At 41.2% G+C, this 15,209-nt stretch overlaps 5 protein-coding genes across 5 annotated transcripts; 4 read left to right on the top strand and 1 right to left on the bottom strand.

Moving 5' to 3' along the window:
- The first annotated feature begins 2,223 nt into the window (after positions 1 to 2,223).
- On the top strand, positions 2,224 to 3,360 carry LOC103440941 (17.1 kDa class II heat shock protein-like). Its single transcript, XM_008379638.4, has one exon. It carries the CDS (start codon positions 2,330 to 2,332, stop codon positions 3,182 to 3,184), a length of 855 nt encoding a protein of 284 aa, XP_008377860.3. The 5' UTR covers positions 2,224 to 2,329; the 3' UTR covers positions 3,185 to 3,360.
- A 368-nt stretch (positions 3,361 to 3,728) lies between these two features.
- On the top strand, positions 3,729 to 4,619 carry LOC103428726 (17.3 kDa class II heat shock protein-like). Its single transcript, XM_008366850.4, has one exon. It carries the CDS (start codon positions 3,968 to 3,970, stop codon positions 4,436 to 4,438), a length of 471 nt encoding a protein of 156 aa, XP_008365072.3. The 5' UTR covers positions 3,729 to 3,967; the 3' UTR covers positions 4,439 to 4,619.
- A 761-nt stretch (positions 4,620 to 5,380) lies between these two features.
- LOC103410642 (17.9 kDa class II heat shock protein-like) lies at positions 5,381 to 6,358 on the top strand. The gene has a single exon (XM_070826676.1). The coding sequence runs from the start codon at positions 5,703 to 5,705 to the stop codon at positions 6,171 to 6,173; it is 471 nt and encodes a 156-aa protein (XP_070682777.1). The 5' UTR covers positions 5,381 to 5,702; the 3' UTR covers positions 6,174 to 6,358.
- A 2,340-nt stretch (positions 6,359 to 8,698) lies between these two features.
- On the bottom strand, positions 8,699 to 13,039 carry LOC108173819 (25S rRNA (cytosine-C(5))-methyltransferase NSUN5-like). Its single transcript, XM_070826675.1, has 7 exons — positions 12,447 to 13,039; positions 12,020 to 12,118; positions 11,802 to 11,928; positions 11,522 to 11,668; positions 11,298 to 11,359; positions 10,384 to 10,471; positions 8,699 to 10,270 (listed from the first exon to the last, which is right to left on the bottom strand). The coding sequence occupies exons 2-7, from the start codon at positions 12,041 to 12,043 to the stop codon at positions 10,257 to 10,259; spliced, it is 462 nt and encodes a 153-aa protein (XP_070682776.1). The 5' UTR covers positions 12,044 to 12,118; positions 12,447 to 13,039; the 3' UTR covers positions 8,699 to 10,256.
- Positions 8,787 to 9,458, top strand: LOC103421027 (17.3 kDa class II heat shock protein-like). Its single transcript, XM_029106796.2, has one exon. It carries the CDS (start codon positions 8,787 to 8,789, stop codon positions 9,255 to 9,257), a length of 471 nt encoding a protein of 156 aa, XP_028962629.2. The 3' UTR covers positions 9,258 to 9,458.
- Positions 13,040 to 15,209: the final 2,170 nt, after the last annotated feature.

Raw genomic sequence — 15,209 nt, 5'->3', positions numbered from 1 at the left:
CCAATAGTATGGTATTAGCTAGGACTAGATCTCGCTGCTCTCTTGTCTTCTCTAAATTCGTCGCAAGTAGCCTTCTTCACTGACCGCAGCCCCCGTGACTTAAACTCTTAGAACCCGGTTCTGATTATCACCCGTGATTGGACAGGAAAAAAGGCGGAGGGAAGTGAGTGAGGGAGGAGTTGAACTGGAAAATTGCCATGGTCGCCATTCGAATTGGCAATCCTACGCTTGAGAGGGATGAGTTAAGGTTTCTTTGGGGAATCAAAAATTTGGGAGGCCAACTTCAAAGGTGTTGAGTTCGAAATATGGAGCTACCTTTTTAGTCACTAATTTTTTTTTTCTTTCAAATTACTCCTAATCCATCTTTCAAATGCATATAAAATTATAAAAAATTATAAAACTTAAGTCTCTTTGCAATCTTTTTTTCTTTCAACTTCACACACACTCTATTTCTATCGAATGTTTAAATCAACTATCACATGGTCTTGAAGATTGTACTTTAAGGTAATAAAAACTTTAAATTTATAGTTTGCTTATCAATAATTGGGTTATTTTAATATTCGATTCATTAGTGTGATGTTGATGTTGAAAAAAAAAACACAAGAGAAATAATTCAGCGTTGAATTTATTATACTCGTCAATTAAGTTTTATTTTTCTTCACTCTCAATTTTTTACTATTGACTGCAAAAATTTAGTACATTTGCATCTAAAAATGTGAGACGTATAATATTTAAGTAATGTTTGTATATCTATCTCTTTTTTTTATATCAAATTTTAATTATATTTGATGTAGAAATATTTTTTTTTTTGTGTATTTGGCGAGGTTTTTTTTTTTTTTAATACCTATGTATAAAGAACAGAGAGTCAATGAACTTTAGAGCTCCACTTCAAAGGCTCATCTATAGCCCCAAATTTTCAGGACTATGTATAAAGAACCGAGAGTCATAGAACTTTAGAGCTCCACTTCAAAAGCTCCACTTCAAAGGCTCGTCTATAGCCCCAAATTTTCAGGACTATGTATAAAGAACCGAGAGTCATAGAACTTTAGAGCTCCACTTCAAAAGCTCGTTTATAGCCCCAAATTCTAAATACGGGCCTAAGGGCCTAACTGTACATTTACATTTGTGTACATTTGACAGAAAGACATCAGTTACGGACTGAACATAAGTTGTATACGCACTTGACGCTGGGTGACAAGAAATAAAATAATACTACTTTATTCTTATATTACAGAACGAGAAAACAGGAATTCATTCCTCATAAAATATGAGAAAATTTTGAAATTTTATATAATATTATAAGAGTTCGTTGAAAAATATTTTTAAAATGATTAAAAAAGATTTGAGTTAAAATATTTTTAAATGAATTCTTAGTTAAGATACAAATACAAGTGAATTCTAGAAAAAGTATTTAAAATGCAAGTGAATCATGTGGGAAACACTTTAATTGCTTTTGGAATCTTTTTTTTAAGCATTTATATTATTTTAAAAATATTTCTAAACGAGCCTTAAATTATTATATAGCATCCTTAATACATGTGGTCTTTTCTATAGAAAGCTTTTTAAATGCTTTTAAAATTCAAAACTATTCTCTAACACTTTCAATAATTTTAAAAACATTTTCAAATGAGTCATAAACGATTAGATAGCATCCTTAATTATGGTCATTGTTCTTTTGGAAAAACATTTTCAAATGAGCCATAAACGATTAGATAGCATCCTTAATTATGGTCATTGTTCTTTTGGAAATAACGACCAGTTCTTTAATTTATGGAACATATGAGATAGCAGTGGCCAAATTTCCTAAGTTTTGCTTGAATTCCTCAATAAATAAAAACTGTGATGGAATTTTTTTCATTAACAAGTAAAGTGCTCGACTAATTTTCTTAATGAAAAAAGTGAAAAATTTTGAGCTGCACACGTTTATATTTTTTTTTTGAGGGCCGTGGTAGAGTACTGTAGTCTGTAGAACATCCCATGACGCAGAACATGCCAGAAGCTGAAACTATATAGCTTTGGAACTCAGATATATCTCTCAACTTTGGATTTCCATGAAGAAAAATAGATCTCCACGTGAGAGGAGTAGGCTTGCCACATCTTCTCCCCATGCATTTGTAATTTTGTACTAGCCATCTAGGCATGCCACGTAGACCACCCAAACCTCCATCTCAACCCCACGTAGCAGGGGCATCGGGACAAACCCTATCGATATAATCACAAACACCACCGCTTCGCATTTTCCCTCTCTATATAACCTCTCCGAAACCCTAACAAAAACGCACCAAATTTATTTACAGAATACTATATCATCGTTTTCATTGTCGTGGGTATGGAAGTGATGAGCCTGAGGAACTTGGGTTTCGATCCCAACTTGCTGGAGACCCTGCACGACCTGCTCGACATCTCCGACGAGCAGAACCAACAAAGCTACCAGGCCCCCTCTCGCCGGTACGTCCGGGAGGCGAAGGCCATGGCCGCCACACCCGCAGATGTGAAGGAGACTAAAGATGCCTACGTTTTCGTGGTGGATGTTCCAGGGCTGAGGCCGGATATGATTAATGTGAAGATTGAGGAGGACAACGTGCTGGTGGTGAGCGGGGAGAGGAAGAAAGAGAAGGAGAGGGATCAGGGGATCAAGTACTTGAGGATGGAGAGGAGGCTCGGGAAGTATCTCAAGAAGTTTGTGCTGCCGGACAACGCCGATATTGAGAGGATTTCGGCCGAGTGTCAGGATGGGGTGCTGACTGTGACAGTTGCGAAGAAGCCGCCGCCAGAGCAGAAGAAGCCCAAGACTATTCAGATCCAGATAAGCAGCAACCAAGGCGGCGGCCAGGGAGGCAAAGGTGGTCAGGGCTGGGAAGAAGGTGGCGAAGAGGAACGTGGCAAGCAGGGCGGTGGCCAAGGTTGGGAACATGTCAAGCAAGATGGTGGCCAGGGAGGCGAAGGTGGTCAAGGTTGGGAAGAAGGTGGCCAAGTGGAACGTGGTAGGCAAGGCCGTGGGCAAGGTGACCAAGGCGGTGGCCAGGGAGGCAAAGGTGGTCAAGGCTGGGAAGAAGGTGGCCAAGAGGAACGTGGTAGGCAAGGCGGTGAGCAAGGTGGGGAACATGGCAGGCAAGGTGGGCAGAGCGGTGGGGAGCGTGGTGCCGGTGGGTATGAAGGGCAAGTTGAAGGGCGTGACAAGTAAGCACAGGTCCGTTTTCTCTAATGGCAGTGCATGATCTGTTTACATGAGGCTACTATTGAATAGCGGTGGCAGTACGTATATATGTGCATAAAGCATATAAGCATCGTGTTATTTGGTTTTATGTGTCTGCTGTAATTTCTTATACTTTGGTTATGTTTTTCTTTTAATTTGGTCTTTCATAAAAAAAAAAAAAAGAATAAGAAGGAAAGGAAGGTTGGTGTTGTCTTTGATATATTAAGGTTAATATATTGTGCTCTTCCTTTTTGGAAATGTAAAGAACCATTATGTGAAATTAATTACAATATTAAACTGGTCTCCTTAATAACTTGTTTTTTGTGTGCCAATTTAGAGTTTAATATTTTTCAACTGATACGCATAGTTAAAATTCATCATCTTATTTATTAGGATATCAAAATCACTTATTTTTATCTGCTCATATCTTTTAATTTAGTACTGTTTTTTATTTTAGCTTTTCCGTCCTCGTCTTACCCAACAAAAAATTTGGCAAATGACTAAAGTGGCCCCGCCTCTGGTAAAACCTTCCAAAATGTTCTAGACGCTCACCGAAGAACAAAATGGAACCTACTGGAACCTCCTCCCTTCCCTCCACGTGTCTCCAGAACCTTCCTTCCCTTCCTGCTAACCCACGTCATCAACTCCTCCTATAAATACCCAGAACCACCACCATCCTCCGTAACAGTGACCAGATTTCCACTCGAAAATTCACTAAAGCCTTCGAATCGAAACCAAAGAGCGAAAATTCCACCCACCAAGAAGCGAAGAATGGACCTCAGAATCCCCGGTTTGGAGGCCCCGCTCTTCTCCACACTTCAGCACATCATGGACGCCGCCGACGACGCCGAGAAGTCCTTCAACGCCCCCACGCGGACCTACGTCCGCGACGCCAAGGCCATGGCCTCCACGCCGGCAGACGTCAAGGAGTACCCGACCTCCTACGTGTTCGTGGTGGACATGCCGGGACTGAAGTCCGGGGACATCAAGGTCCAGGTGGAGGACGACAATGTGCTTCTGATCAGCGGCGAGAGGAAGCGGGAGGAGGAGAAGGAAGGGGCTAAGTACGTGAGGATGGAGCGGAGGGTCGGCAAGTTCATGAGGAAGTTTGTGTTGCCGGAGAATGCGAACGTGGATGCGATTTCTGCTGTTTGCCAGGATGGGGTTTTGACTGTCACAGTGCAGAAGCTGCCGCCACCGGAGCCGAAGAAGCCGAAGACAATCGAGGTCAAGATTGGTTGAAACTTTTGAGTGCTGTTTCTGTGATTTGGGTTCTGAGAATAATCGTGCGGGGATTATAACATAAGGGTTTGTGTGTGGATTTCAGGGCTTCGTTGGGGTTTTCTGGATGTGTTTGTTGTGTTTGTGTTGTGGTATTATAAGCTTGTTGGTTTTTCAGATCAATGAAGCATATTATGTGTTACTTCCTATTTCAATCTCTGTTTTTACTTTCCATTTTTTGTTGATGTTTTCATCAAATCGGCTTCAAAAACGCGAATCAGCGGAACAAATAACTCAAATAACCGAGCATTTTACGATAATCAAACAGAGTTAGTAATATGAGTGTGTTTGGAATTACGCCATACACGTTGTTCCGTGTGTAAGCATTTTAAACAGATTGAGATGAGGTACTGCCTAATTACGTTGTTCTGTTTGAGCCTATGCGGGTTCCGTTCTGTCATCTTCACTTGTAACGAGGGGTTTTATATTTTGATTTTTGTTAAGACGAATTCATTTGTAACGAGAGATCTTAGGTTTTGATTTTTGCTAAGAAGAATTTGAATTATAGCTCATTGGGAGGATAACTACATATAATAATATCTTCTTTTTTTTAAATAAATATCTTGTTAATGGACAACCTATTTTAGAGTTTACTTTTTTTCTTTAAATATTATTAAAAGGAGGAATAAATTCGAAATTATTGCATTGATTTAAAGGTGTTTTCAAATTAAATACTAGAATATTGGATCACCTGCATTTTAGAGTTTACTTGTCTTTAGTTGGCTTGTTTTTATTATATTTCGATGATTTGTCACAGAGAGTATATTAGAGTGTTGTTCTTGTTTAATTTGAATTTGAAACACCATAACCACAGGTGCCGAGTTTAATTTTCGTTTGTTTTTTATCGTCTTCATATATTTCTGTCTTTTTATTTGGGATTATCTTTTAATTTAGTACTGTTAACTATTTTAACTTTTTGGCTCTTTCTCAACAAAATATCTCGTAAATGGCTAAAGAGGCCGCCTCTAGTAAACGCTTCCATAATGTTCTAGACGCTCACAGAAGAAATTAATGGAACCTACTGGAACCTCCTCCCTTCCTTCCACGTTTCTCCAGAACATTCCTTTGTCCCTCCCCGCTAACCCACGTCCTCCCTCAAATCCTCCTCCTATAAATACCCATAACCACCACTCCCCTCCATAGCGACCAGATTCCCACTGAAAATTCACGAAAGCCTTCAAATCGAAACCGAAAAGCGAAAATTCCACCCACCAAGAAGCGAAGAATGGACATCAGAAATCCCGGTTTGGAAGCCCAGCTCTTTTCCACACTTCAGCACATCATGGACGCGGCCGACGACGCCGAGAAGTCCTTCAACGCCCCCACGCGGACCTACGTCCGTGACGCCAAGGCCATGGCCTCCACGCCGGCAGACATCAAGGAGTACCCGACCTCCTACGTGTTCGAGGTGGACATGCCGGGACTGAAGTCCGGGGACATCAAGGTCCAGGTGGAGGACGACAATGTGCTTCTGATCAGCGGCGAGAGGAAGCGGGAGGAGGAGAAGGAAGGGGCTAAGTACGTGAGGATGGAGCGGAGGGTCGGCAAGTTCATGAGGAAGTTTGTGTTGCCGGAGAACGCGAACGTGGATGCGATTTCTGCTGTTTGCCAGGATGGGGTTTTGACTGTCACAGTGCAGAAGCTGCCGCCGCCGGAGCCGAAGAAGCCGAAGACAATCGAGGTCAAGATTGGTTGAAAGTGTTTCTGTGATTTGGGTTCTGAGAATAAATCGTGCAGGGATTATAACATAAGGGTTTGTGTGTGGATTTTAGGGCTTCGTTGGTGTTTTCTGGAAGTGTTTGTTATGTTTGTGTTGTGGTATTATAAGCTTGTTGGTTTTTCAGATCAATGAAGCATAGTATGTGTTACTTCCTATTTCAATTTTTGTTTATGTTTTCTAAAATTGGCTTCAAAAACGCGAATCAACGGAACAAATAACTCGAATAACCGAGCATTTTACGAACGTAATCAAACAGAGTTCGTAATATGATTGTGTTTGGAATTACACCATATACGTTGTTCCGTGTGTCAGCATTTTAAACAGATTGGGATGAGGCACTGCGAAATTTCTCAGCCTTGAGCCTATGCCGGTTCCGTTAGGCGCCTCTGATTCGTCGCCGGACCTAGAAAACAGAGCAATGTTGAGATACCAATATCTCAACATTTTTGTCACATTTTGTCAAGATTTAAGGATGCCACTTACCGCCCTCGACACTGGGGACACCAGGGCGGTGCCATTCCGGGAAGGGAGTTTCTAGGGGGAAACCATTGGATGCAGCAAGTGGTGGCACAGATTTAATGACATCTTCGTTTCCGACTTGGTTGACAGCAGTGGCCGATGCATTGAGGGGCGCCCCGGGGGGGGGCATTGAGGGGCGCGCGGCCTCTCGAATTTCGGTGAAGATACACCCAAGATTAAAGTTGGCTTCATTCATGCTCTCTAACTGTTTGATAAAATGTTTAAAAGAAGAGTGAATAAAATGATGATGTCAGTGAATAACAAAGCATCATTAGTTTTGGACAAACATATTAATGGGATGCAATGATATCAAACATTTTTAGTGTGTTTCTTTGTTAAGCATTCATATGGGAGCAGTCTTAGAACATATTAGTTATTCTCGTAAATGACGCATTAATAGGTATTCAATATACATTTCTAAATGATCTCAGACTATCAAAACTCGATGAAATGACGATATGCATGCTATTTCTGGTAAAAAAAATTTGCGTGTTATTCTTACTGACCCCCTAATATTATTTTCTGGATCCACCACTAGTTGACAGAACATCTGCTATAAACAGCTCTCTCCACTTCCGGAACTGACAAAAACAGTATGCATCAATTTATATCGTTGAAATAATCCGAGTATAATCCGAAGAAGGTGGCCAAGAGGAACGTGGTAGGGAAGGCAGTGGCCAGGGAGGCAAAAGTAGTCAAGGCTGGGAAGAAGATAGCCAAAAGGAATGTGGTTGGCAAGGCGGTGGGCAAGGTGGGGAACCTGGCAGGCAAGGTGGACAGGGTGGTGGGGAATGTGGTGCGTGTGGGTATGAAGGGCAAAGATGAAAGGCTTGACAAGCAGGCAGAGGTCGGCTTGCTCGGATGGTAGTGCATGATCAGTGTACGTGAGGATACTACTGAGTAGCGGTGGCGGTATATATATGTAGATGAAGTATATATGCATCGTGTTATTTGGTTTTCTGTGTCTGCTGTAAATTCGTATGCTTTGTTTCTGTTTTTCATTTTGGTCTTTTATATAAAAAGAATAAAAGGGAAAGGAAGGTGGGTGCCATCTTGACTTCAGTTATATTGTAATCTTCCAATTTGGATATAAAACCAGCCTTTTTAATAACTTATTTGCGTGCCAATCAATAACCTTATTTTAGAGTTTACTTTTTTTAAATATTATTATTATTTTAAAAAGAGAAGATTCAAAAGTATTATAATAATTTAAAAAAAGGAAAACTAATGAAAAGGGCTTGAAAATTTTGAGTTTTAATGATAAGGACAAAATAAAGGGTAAAGTGAATAGTACCAGGTTTGACTTTTTAGTGTAAAAATGTGGTTTTTCGTTAAAGTGAACAGTACCGTAGGCTTTTCGTTAAAACTCCCTTTAAAAAATGGTGTTACTAAGAATTTACTTGTCTTTTGATGACTCATATTTAATATATTATCGTTTCGTCTCAAGAATACCATTGGATTGACCATTGTTACATTATCTATGAAGTGTTCACCCCAGTAGATTGACTATTGTTATATTATTTATGGAATGTTCACCAAACTCGTCGTTTAACTCGTTATCTATGTAATTTAAATTTGAAAAATACCATAAATTATTGAACCAAAAAAAGAAAATACCTCTAGCCGTCGATTTATCGAATTAATTTTCTTTTTGTTTCTTCACAAAACAAAATTAGGTGATTATCTTCTTTACATTTTTCTCCTTTGCTTTTTTTTTTGGGATTATCTTTTAATTTAGTACCGTTATCTATTTTAGCTTTTTGGCTCATTCTCAACAAAATATCTCATAAATGGCTAAAGAGGCCCTGCCCCTGGTAAACGCTTCCAGAATGTTCTAGACGCTCACAGAAGAAATGGAACCTACTGGAACCTCCTCCCTTCCTTCCACGTTTCTCCAGAACATTCATTTTCCCTCCCCGCTAACCCCCGTCCTCCCTCAACTCCTCCTCCTATAAATGCCCATAACCACCACTCCCCTCCGTAACAGCGACCAGATTCCGACTCGAAAATTCACAAAAGCCTTCAAATCGAAACCGACAAGCGAAAATTCCACCCACCAAGAAGGGAAGAATGGATGTCAGAATCCAGGGTTTGGATGCCCCGCTCTTCTCCACACTTCAGCACATCATCGACGCTGCCGACGACGCCGAGAAATCCTTCAACGCCCCCACCCTGACCTACGTCCGTGACGCCAAGGCCATGGCCTCCACGCCGGCAGACGTCAAGGAGTACCCGAACTCCTACGTGTTCGTGGTGGACATGCCGGGACTGAAGTCCGGGGACATCAAGGTCCAGGTGGAGGACGACAATGTGCTTCTGATCAGCGGCGAGAGGAAGCGGGAGGAGGAGAAGGAAGGGGCTAAGTACGTGAGGATGGAGCGGAGGGTCGGCAAGTTCATGAGGAAGTTTGTGTTGCCGGAGAACGCGAACGTGGATGCGATTTCTGCTGTTTGCCAGGATGGGGTTTTGACTGTCACAGTGCAGAAGCTGCCGCCGCCGGAGCCGAAGAAGCCGAAGACAATCGAGGTCAAGATTGGTTGAAACTTTCGAGTGCTGTTTCTGTGATTTGGGTTCTGAGAATTATCGTGCTGGGTTCTGAGAATTATTATGCAGGGATTAATAACATAAGGGGTTGTGTGTAGATTTTGGGGCTTCGTTGGTGTTTTCTGGATGTGTTTGTTATGTTTGTGTTGTGGTATTATAAGCTTGGTTTTTCAGATCAATGAAGCATATTACGTGTTACTTCCTATTTCAATTTTTTGCTTTTTTGCTTTTCACTTTTGTTGAAATTTTCATAAAATTGGCTTCAAAATGCAAATCAACGGAACAAATAACTCAAATATTCGTAATATGAGTGTTTGGAATTACGTGATGTTCAGTGTGTCAGCATTTTAAATATTTTAAACAGAATGAGAGGAGGAACCGCATAATTTCTCAGCCTCTTTGAGGTTCTGTTTGTGCCTATGCCGGTTCCGTCGGTTCCGTTAGGCGCCTCTGATTGGTCACCGGACCTAGAAAATAAGAGCAATGAAGAAGCCTTCTTTGTCCTCCTTGGGATCGGTCCGAACCAAGCTGAGCATTCAGCTGCAAGGCAAGAAAACACTAGTGATTGGGATACCAGGGTCTCAACATTTTGGGCACGTTTTGTCAAGATTTGAGGATGCCCCTTACCGCCCTTGACACTGGGGAGACCATGGCGGTGCCATTTCGGGAAGGGAGTTTCTAGTTGGAAACCAATGGATGTAGCAAGTGGTAGCACAGATTTAATGACATCTTCGTTTTCAACTTGGTTGACAGTGCATGTGCTGTGAACAAAACTCCCCACTTCCGGAACTGGCAAAAGCGGTGCACATCAATTTATATCATTGAAACAAATCAGATTATTAACCAAGCTGAACAAAGCAAGCAATAGATATCTGTAACTGAGCAACTACTGGATAGAAAGGATCAAGTTCTGGCTACGATTTTGGCAGCGAGCTTGTTAAGTCTCTCTGTGCTGGCAAAATTGGCACCGTATTTCAACAAAACAAAGATTTCCAATCAAATCCGCAATTCTGCACAAGCAAAAGACTTAAATGTTCTTGGAACGCAGTTGACTGACTTCCCCAATACACGTAGCGAACTTCCTTGCATTATCAGCAATTACAAGAAGCTACCCAAAACGTACCTTGAGCAGAAGATGGGAGCAAATGATATAATCTTGCAGAAGCAATCCCAGATCTAGAGCAGGAATGCTCTAAAAGAATGGCACGGACCTGCAACGTTGATTTTGTTGTGCTTTGGCCCATTCGTCAGTGCAGAAACGAGGTTCAGGTTACAACCTCACTAAAATACAAACCCAAAGTTGAACAGTTTAAAATACAAGAAATAAAGACATCGAAGTTCGGTAAAATCCTGCCTACGTCCCCGGAGAGATATTGCTCTTCACTATGAGAATAACTAGTATAAGATACACTTGAGTTAAATCGACATAACTCAAACCTCAACCCCTTGTACACTCACAGAATTTTCCCAAGAGCCTCACTCTATCCCAAGAGTTTCTCACTCTCACTCTCTATTTTCTCTCCTTTGTGTTCTCCTCCGGATGCTCACACAATGCATAACTATTTCCTTCACTTATAGTCATGCACCAACAATTATGCCAACAACCAAGACCAAGAAAATCTTAAGTTCACATGGCATATTCAACACCCTTTTCTATACCTAGCCTATAGAGTACAACCTTTTCTCCATTTGCCATTTAAGGCATAGAAAATAAAACATGCACAATTGCAAGCAAGCACAAAGTCAAGACTTGCTTGCTTCCAACTTTGATTGTGGCAGTCACCATGTCTTCTCTTGAAACAAGATTTCCATGCCACAACCGAAAGCCAAACACAAAGTCACAAATGGCTGCTGCCATTTCCTTGTAGCATTCAGAAAGTTACACTATCAAAATTATTGCCAACTCATAAGTATATGAGCCAAACACAACAGATTTTCGTTGTAAGCATGAAAGGAACATATTTGAAGCATTGTAAAACGCAAGTCTGCAACCAAGAGGAGAAAGGTAACAACGGTCCGGAAGTCAAGTCGTCTAACCTTGGAATATTGAGGATCTTCAGGGTTTAAGTCTAAGAAAACTCCATCCACAACCCTAATATCTAAGTCCAGGAGAAGTCAAATGGGTTACCAATTTGTTAACGCTACGACAGCAAATATTCAGAGACCGGCAGTCCTCGTTAGATTGCCGTAGTTCCACTATTTTCAACAAGGAAAAAGAGAATAGACAGAAAGTAAACAAAAAGACTAAGGAAGAAGGATACTAGAAGTACCAGAAAGTCCGATCGTCTCTTTTAAACGTCGGACCCTTTCTTCATTCAGCTCACATGCTATGACATTTCCCTTTTTCCTCTCATTAGAGCTGAAGGGTGTACAGTTTTGTTTCCAGGAGCCAAGCTCGCATAAAGAACCTTCAAAGGAAATCGGATTTTAAAGGTGGCGTAAACTGTTGTACAATCTCAAAATCGAAACTTCAATACATTATGCAGAATAATAACAGCAACCAAAGTGCAAAATTACTAACGATGTACAAACTTTACCGACCTCCCATCCTGGTTTTGGAGCGAGGGCTGCGGCCACCACAGAGCTTGCCTTTCCCCGTTAAACAAATGATAAAACCATAAATCACAGATAGAAGATAAATGGATCCTTCACGGTTTAGACAATTTTTCTACATCACAAAGCCATCGTTGTCATAAGGCAACATCAAGGTTGGTTGAAATTTTACAAGTACTAATAGCAAATATCATGATAATTCTTACTTGCATAACAATACTTCCATCCATTATTAGAGGATGATCACGAAGATCACTACCCGGTGGAAGAACCAACAAATCAGGTACCAAGTCATCCTTTTGAACCTATTGAAGAAATCCAAAAAAAAAAAAGGTCGTACACAAGGCTCCCGCTTTACGCAGGGTCTGGGAAAGGTGAATGTCGGCTAGCCTTACCCCCATTTATGGAGAGGCTGCTCCAAAAGAAAAAAAAAAAAAAAAAGCGTCTTAGTAACAAGATGAAGGAACTGCAGAATGCGGACACATCACAAAACATACAATTCAATGTTCGAATTTTGGTCTCTACAACACAATCACTTGTTATTAGGTTACCAACAATTGACAGGAAACATCCTGGTTGGGCATTTGAACATAATTCTAACAAAAACTTTAATGATAAAGTCCGAGAAAATACGTTAAATTGCTTCTCTAATTCAAGTAAGGCGGAGCATTTACTCGAACATAACGAGGTATTGAACTATCTGCAACCAGAAATTAGTGTCCAAAAGGGCAACACCGATCCACATCCTAACAGTTAAAATTTGCCTTGGACTTTATGAACTGAAAATTGCAAAGCAAAGTACTTTGTTTCCACAACTTCCACGCTAATAGTATAAAACTGAAGAGCTGGAACAACAAGATGAAATTAATAACACTGTAAAATCACACACCAGGAATTTCATGAAGAGTTATCAAGTCTTCAACTTTCTTCACTTACTTCTTCACCAAAAGCCGAGCCAGAGTGGACTCCAGAGCTTCTTGGCGGCGCATCAGATGCTTCTCCGCATCACCAGCTGCCGATGAACTCACCTGTACGTATTCAAATTCACAGTTCGCCGCCTCCCTCCTGGAGAAGTAATCCGACCTCTCCATGTTTAAACGACGCCGATTTTCCGACTTGTCGGCGGGGCCGCTTTGTGCTTTAGGCGCGCCATCGCTCACGGTAAGAGCACGCACCGAAAGGGGCGGGAAGAAAGCACTGCATATATGCAACTCTTCCACAAACGACATCGCTGATTAGAAAGGGTAAACTTGTAATAAAATCTAGGAAAATTGGGCTTACTAGTTCTTTTACAAGCCCACGAATTCATTGTAATGATGGGCACGGGAGGCTGAAATGCGAATTTTTTTAGCTCTCAGAATGATTGTTTGCTATGGCGAAACCACTAACTGGTCCTCTTATAGCCAAGGCTTCTAACAACGTATTTTAGGGTGGCTCCTTAGGCACCTTCACATCTACACCTACCTATAACAAGCACGTATACACAAACAAGCTTGAATCCTGTTATCTTAACGGGTAATGCATTACTTCTAGCCGCAACTACACATTAGTCTAGACTCACACGACAGTCGATACTCAAGATTTCGTTTAACTTGTAGACTAGAATAGTAAACCTCACCCTAATTTAACATCTGCTTAAACTCCCGATAGCCTCTCAAGCTGGATTAGTATGAATTCTCTGGTTACTTTCTTTTTGTCAACACATTATTAATAGACTACCGGCATAATATTGATACATTATCAACACGATTGTTTTTTAATAAGGATGCTGCTATTAGGAGAAATATTCTCATTAATAATTTCTAATAACTTTTACACTATGAGTATTTATACACAACTATCACAACCATCACAGTTGTCATTACAACTAACAGAAAGTGTAACTAAACTAACAAACTAAACATTCCTTAGCCTCTAAGTATTATCCATTGAAGGTGTAATTACATTTTTATCCTTAATATCCCCCCGCAAACGAAACTGGGGTAATCGCAGTTGGAGTTTGTCACGAAGAAGGATGAACCGAGGTTATGACAGAGATTTGGTGCAAATATCTGCCACCTGATCCTGGGTACAAATAAACTGCACAGAAATTTGATTGGCTAGAACCTTTTCACGAATATAATGGTAATCAAGCTCGACATGCTTTGTTCGAGCATGAAAAATAGGATTTTTCGCTAAGGAAATGGCAAAGAGATTGTCACACCAGATCGTGGGAGAATGAGGCAGAGAATAAGAGAGGTCAGCAAGCAGTTTACATATCCATGTGATTTCTGCAGCCGTATTTGCAAGAGAGCGATATTCCGCTTCAGTGGAGGAACGAGCAACAGTAGGTTGCTTCTTGGCACTCCAACTAATGAGAGAGTTGCCAAAATAGACACAGTATCCACCTGTAGATCTTCTGTCCAAGGAACAACCCGCCCAATCGGCATCGGAAAAGGCTTGAATAGATGGAACTTGAGAGGACTTGGAGAACCATAATCCAAGATCAAGAGAACCTTTAAGATAGCGGAGAATACGTTTTACTGCTTGCAGATGGGAAAGGCGGGGACTATGCATAAACTGACATACCAAATTCACAGCAAAACTAAGATCAGGTCGAGTCCAAGTCAAGTACTGAAGAGCTCCAACAAGAGATCGATATTCAGAAGCATTATCGAGTAGTGGAGACAAGTGATCCAGCTTGGTGGTACTGAGAGGGGTGCTGCAGGGCTTGGCACCTTCCATGTTTGCTTTTGCCAATAGATCCAAAATATACTTGGTTTGAGAGATGAAAAGACCAGAAGATGATCGTTTAACTTCAATACCAATAAAGTAATGAAGAGCACCAAGATCCTTGATGGGAAACAGATCACTGAGTTGAGTGATGACTTGTTGACAAGCTGCAGAAGAGGGTCCGGTGACTAAGATGTCATCGACATAGACGAGGATGAATACCGGAGTAGGAGAACTCTTTATAAACAGAGAATGATCACTTTGGGAGCCTTTAAAACCAAGAGAGTGCAGAGTATTATGAAGCTTGTCATACCAGGCTCGAGGAGCCTGTTTCAAACCATAAAGGGATCTATGAAGATGACAAACATGATGCGGGTTGGTTGGATCTTTAAAGCCAGGGGGCTGTTGCATAAACACTGATTCAGTAAGGGTGCCATGGAGAAAGGCATTGCTGACATCTAATTGATTGAGGAACCAATCAAACTGAGCAGCAAGAGTGAGCAGGAGACGAATAGTCACTGGTTTGGCCACGGGACTGAATGTTTCAGTGTAGTCAAGGCCCTCTTGTTGGTGAAAACCCTTAGCAACCAAACGGGCTTTGTACCTGTCAATAGAACCATCGGGTTTCCGTTTGATCCGAAACACCCACTTACATCCCACAAGATTATGAGAGGAAGAAGGGGG

The sequence above is a fragment of the Malus domestica genome, chromosome 08 (genome assembly GCF_042453785.1).
Source record: "Malus domestica chromosome 08, GDT2T_hap1".
Classification (NCBI taxonomy): domain Eukaryota; kingdom Viridiplantae; phylum Streptophyta; class Magnoliopsida; order Rosales; family Rosaceae; genus Malus; species Malus domestica.
This window is presented reverse-complemented; position numbering and strand designations above follow the sequence as displayed.

Excerpts from the sequence above, each read along its gene's own strand:
- LOC103440941 (XM_008379638.4), top strand. The coding sequence starts at position 2,330 with ATGGAAGTGATGAGCCTGAGGAACTTGGGTTTCGATCCCAACTTGCTG.
- LOC103428726 (XM_008366850.4), top strand. The coding sequence starts at position 3,968 with ATGGACCTCAGAATCCCCGGTTTGGAGGCCCCGCTCTTCTCCACACTT.
- LOC103410642 (XM_070826676.1), top strand. The coding sequence starts at position 5,703 with ATGGACATCAGAAATCCCGGTTTGGAAGCCCAGCTCTTTTCCACACTT.
- LOC103421027 (XM_029106796.2), top strand. The coding sequence starts at position 8,787 with ATGGATGTCAGAATCCAGGGTTTGGATGCCCCGCTCTTCTCCACACTT.
- LOC108173819 (XM_070826675.1), bottom strand. The coding sequence starts at position 12,043 with ATGGATGGAAGTATTGTTATGCAA. Across the intron at positions 11,669-11,801 it reads CTCCAAAACCAGGATGGGAG|GTTCTTTATGCGAGCTTGGC; the intron begins GTCGGTAAAGTT and ends TTTCCTTTGAAG. Across the intron at positions 10,472-11,297 it reads AAGATCCTCAATATTCCAAG|GTCCGTGCCATTCTTTTAGA; the intron begins GTTAGACGACTT and ends TCAACGTTGCAG.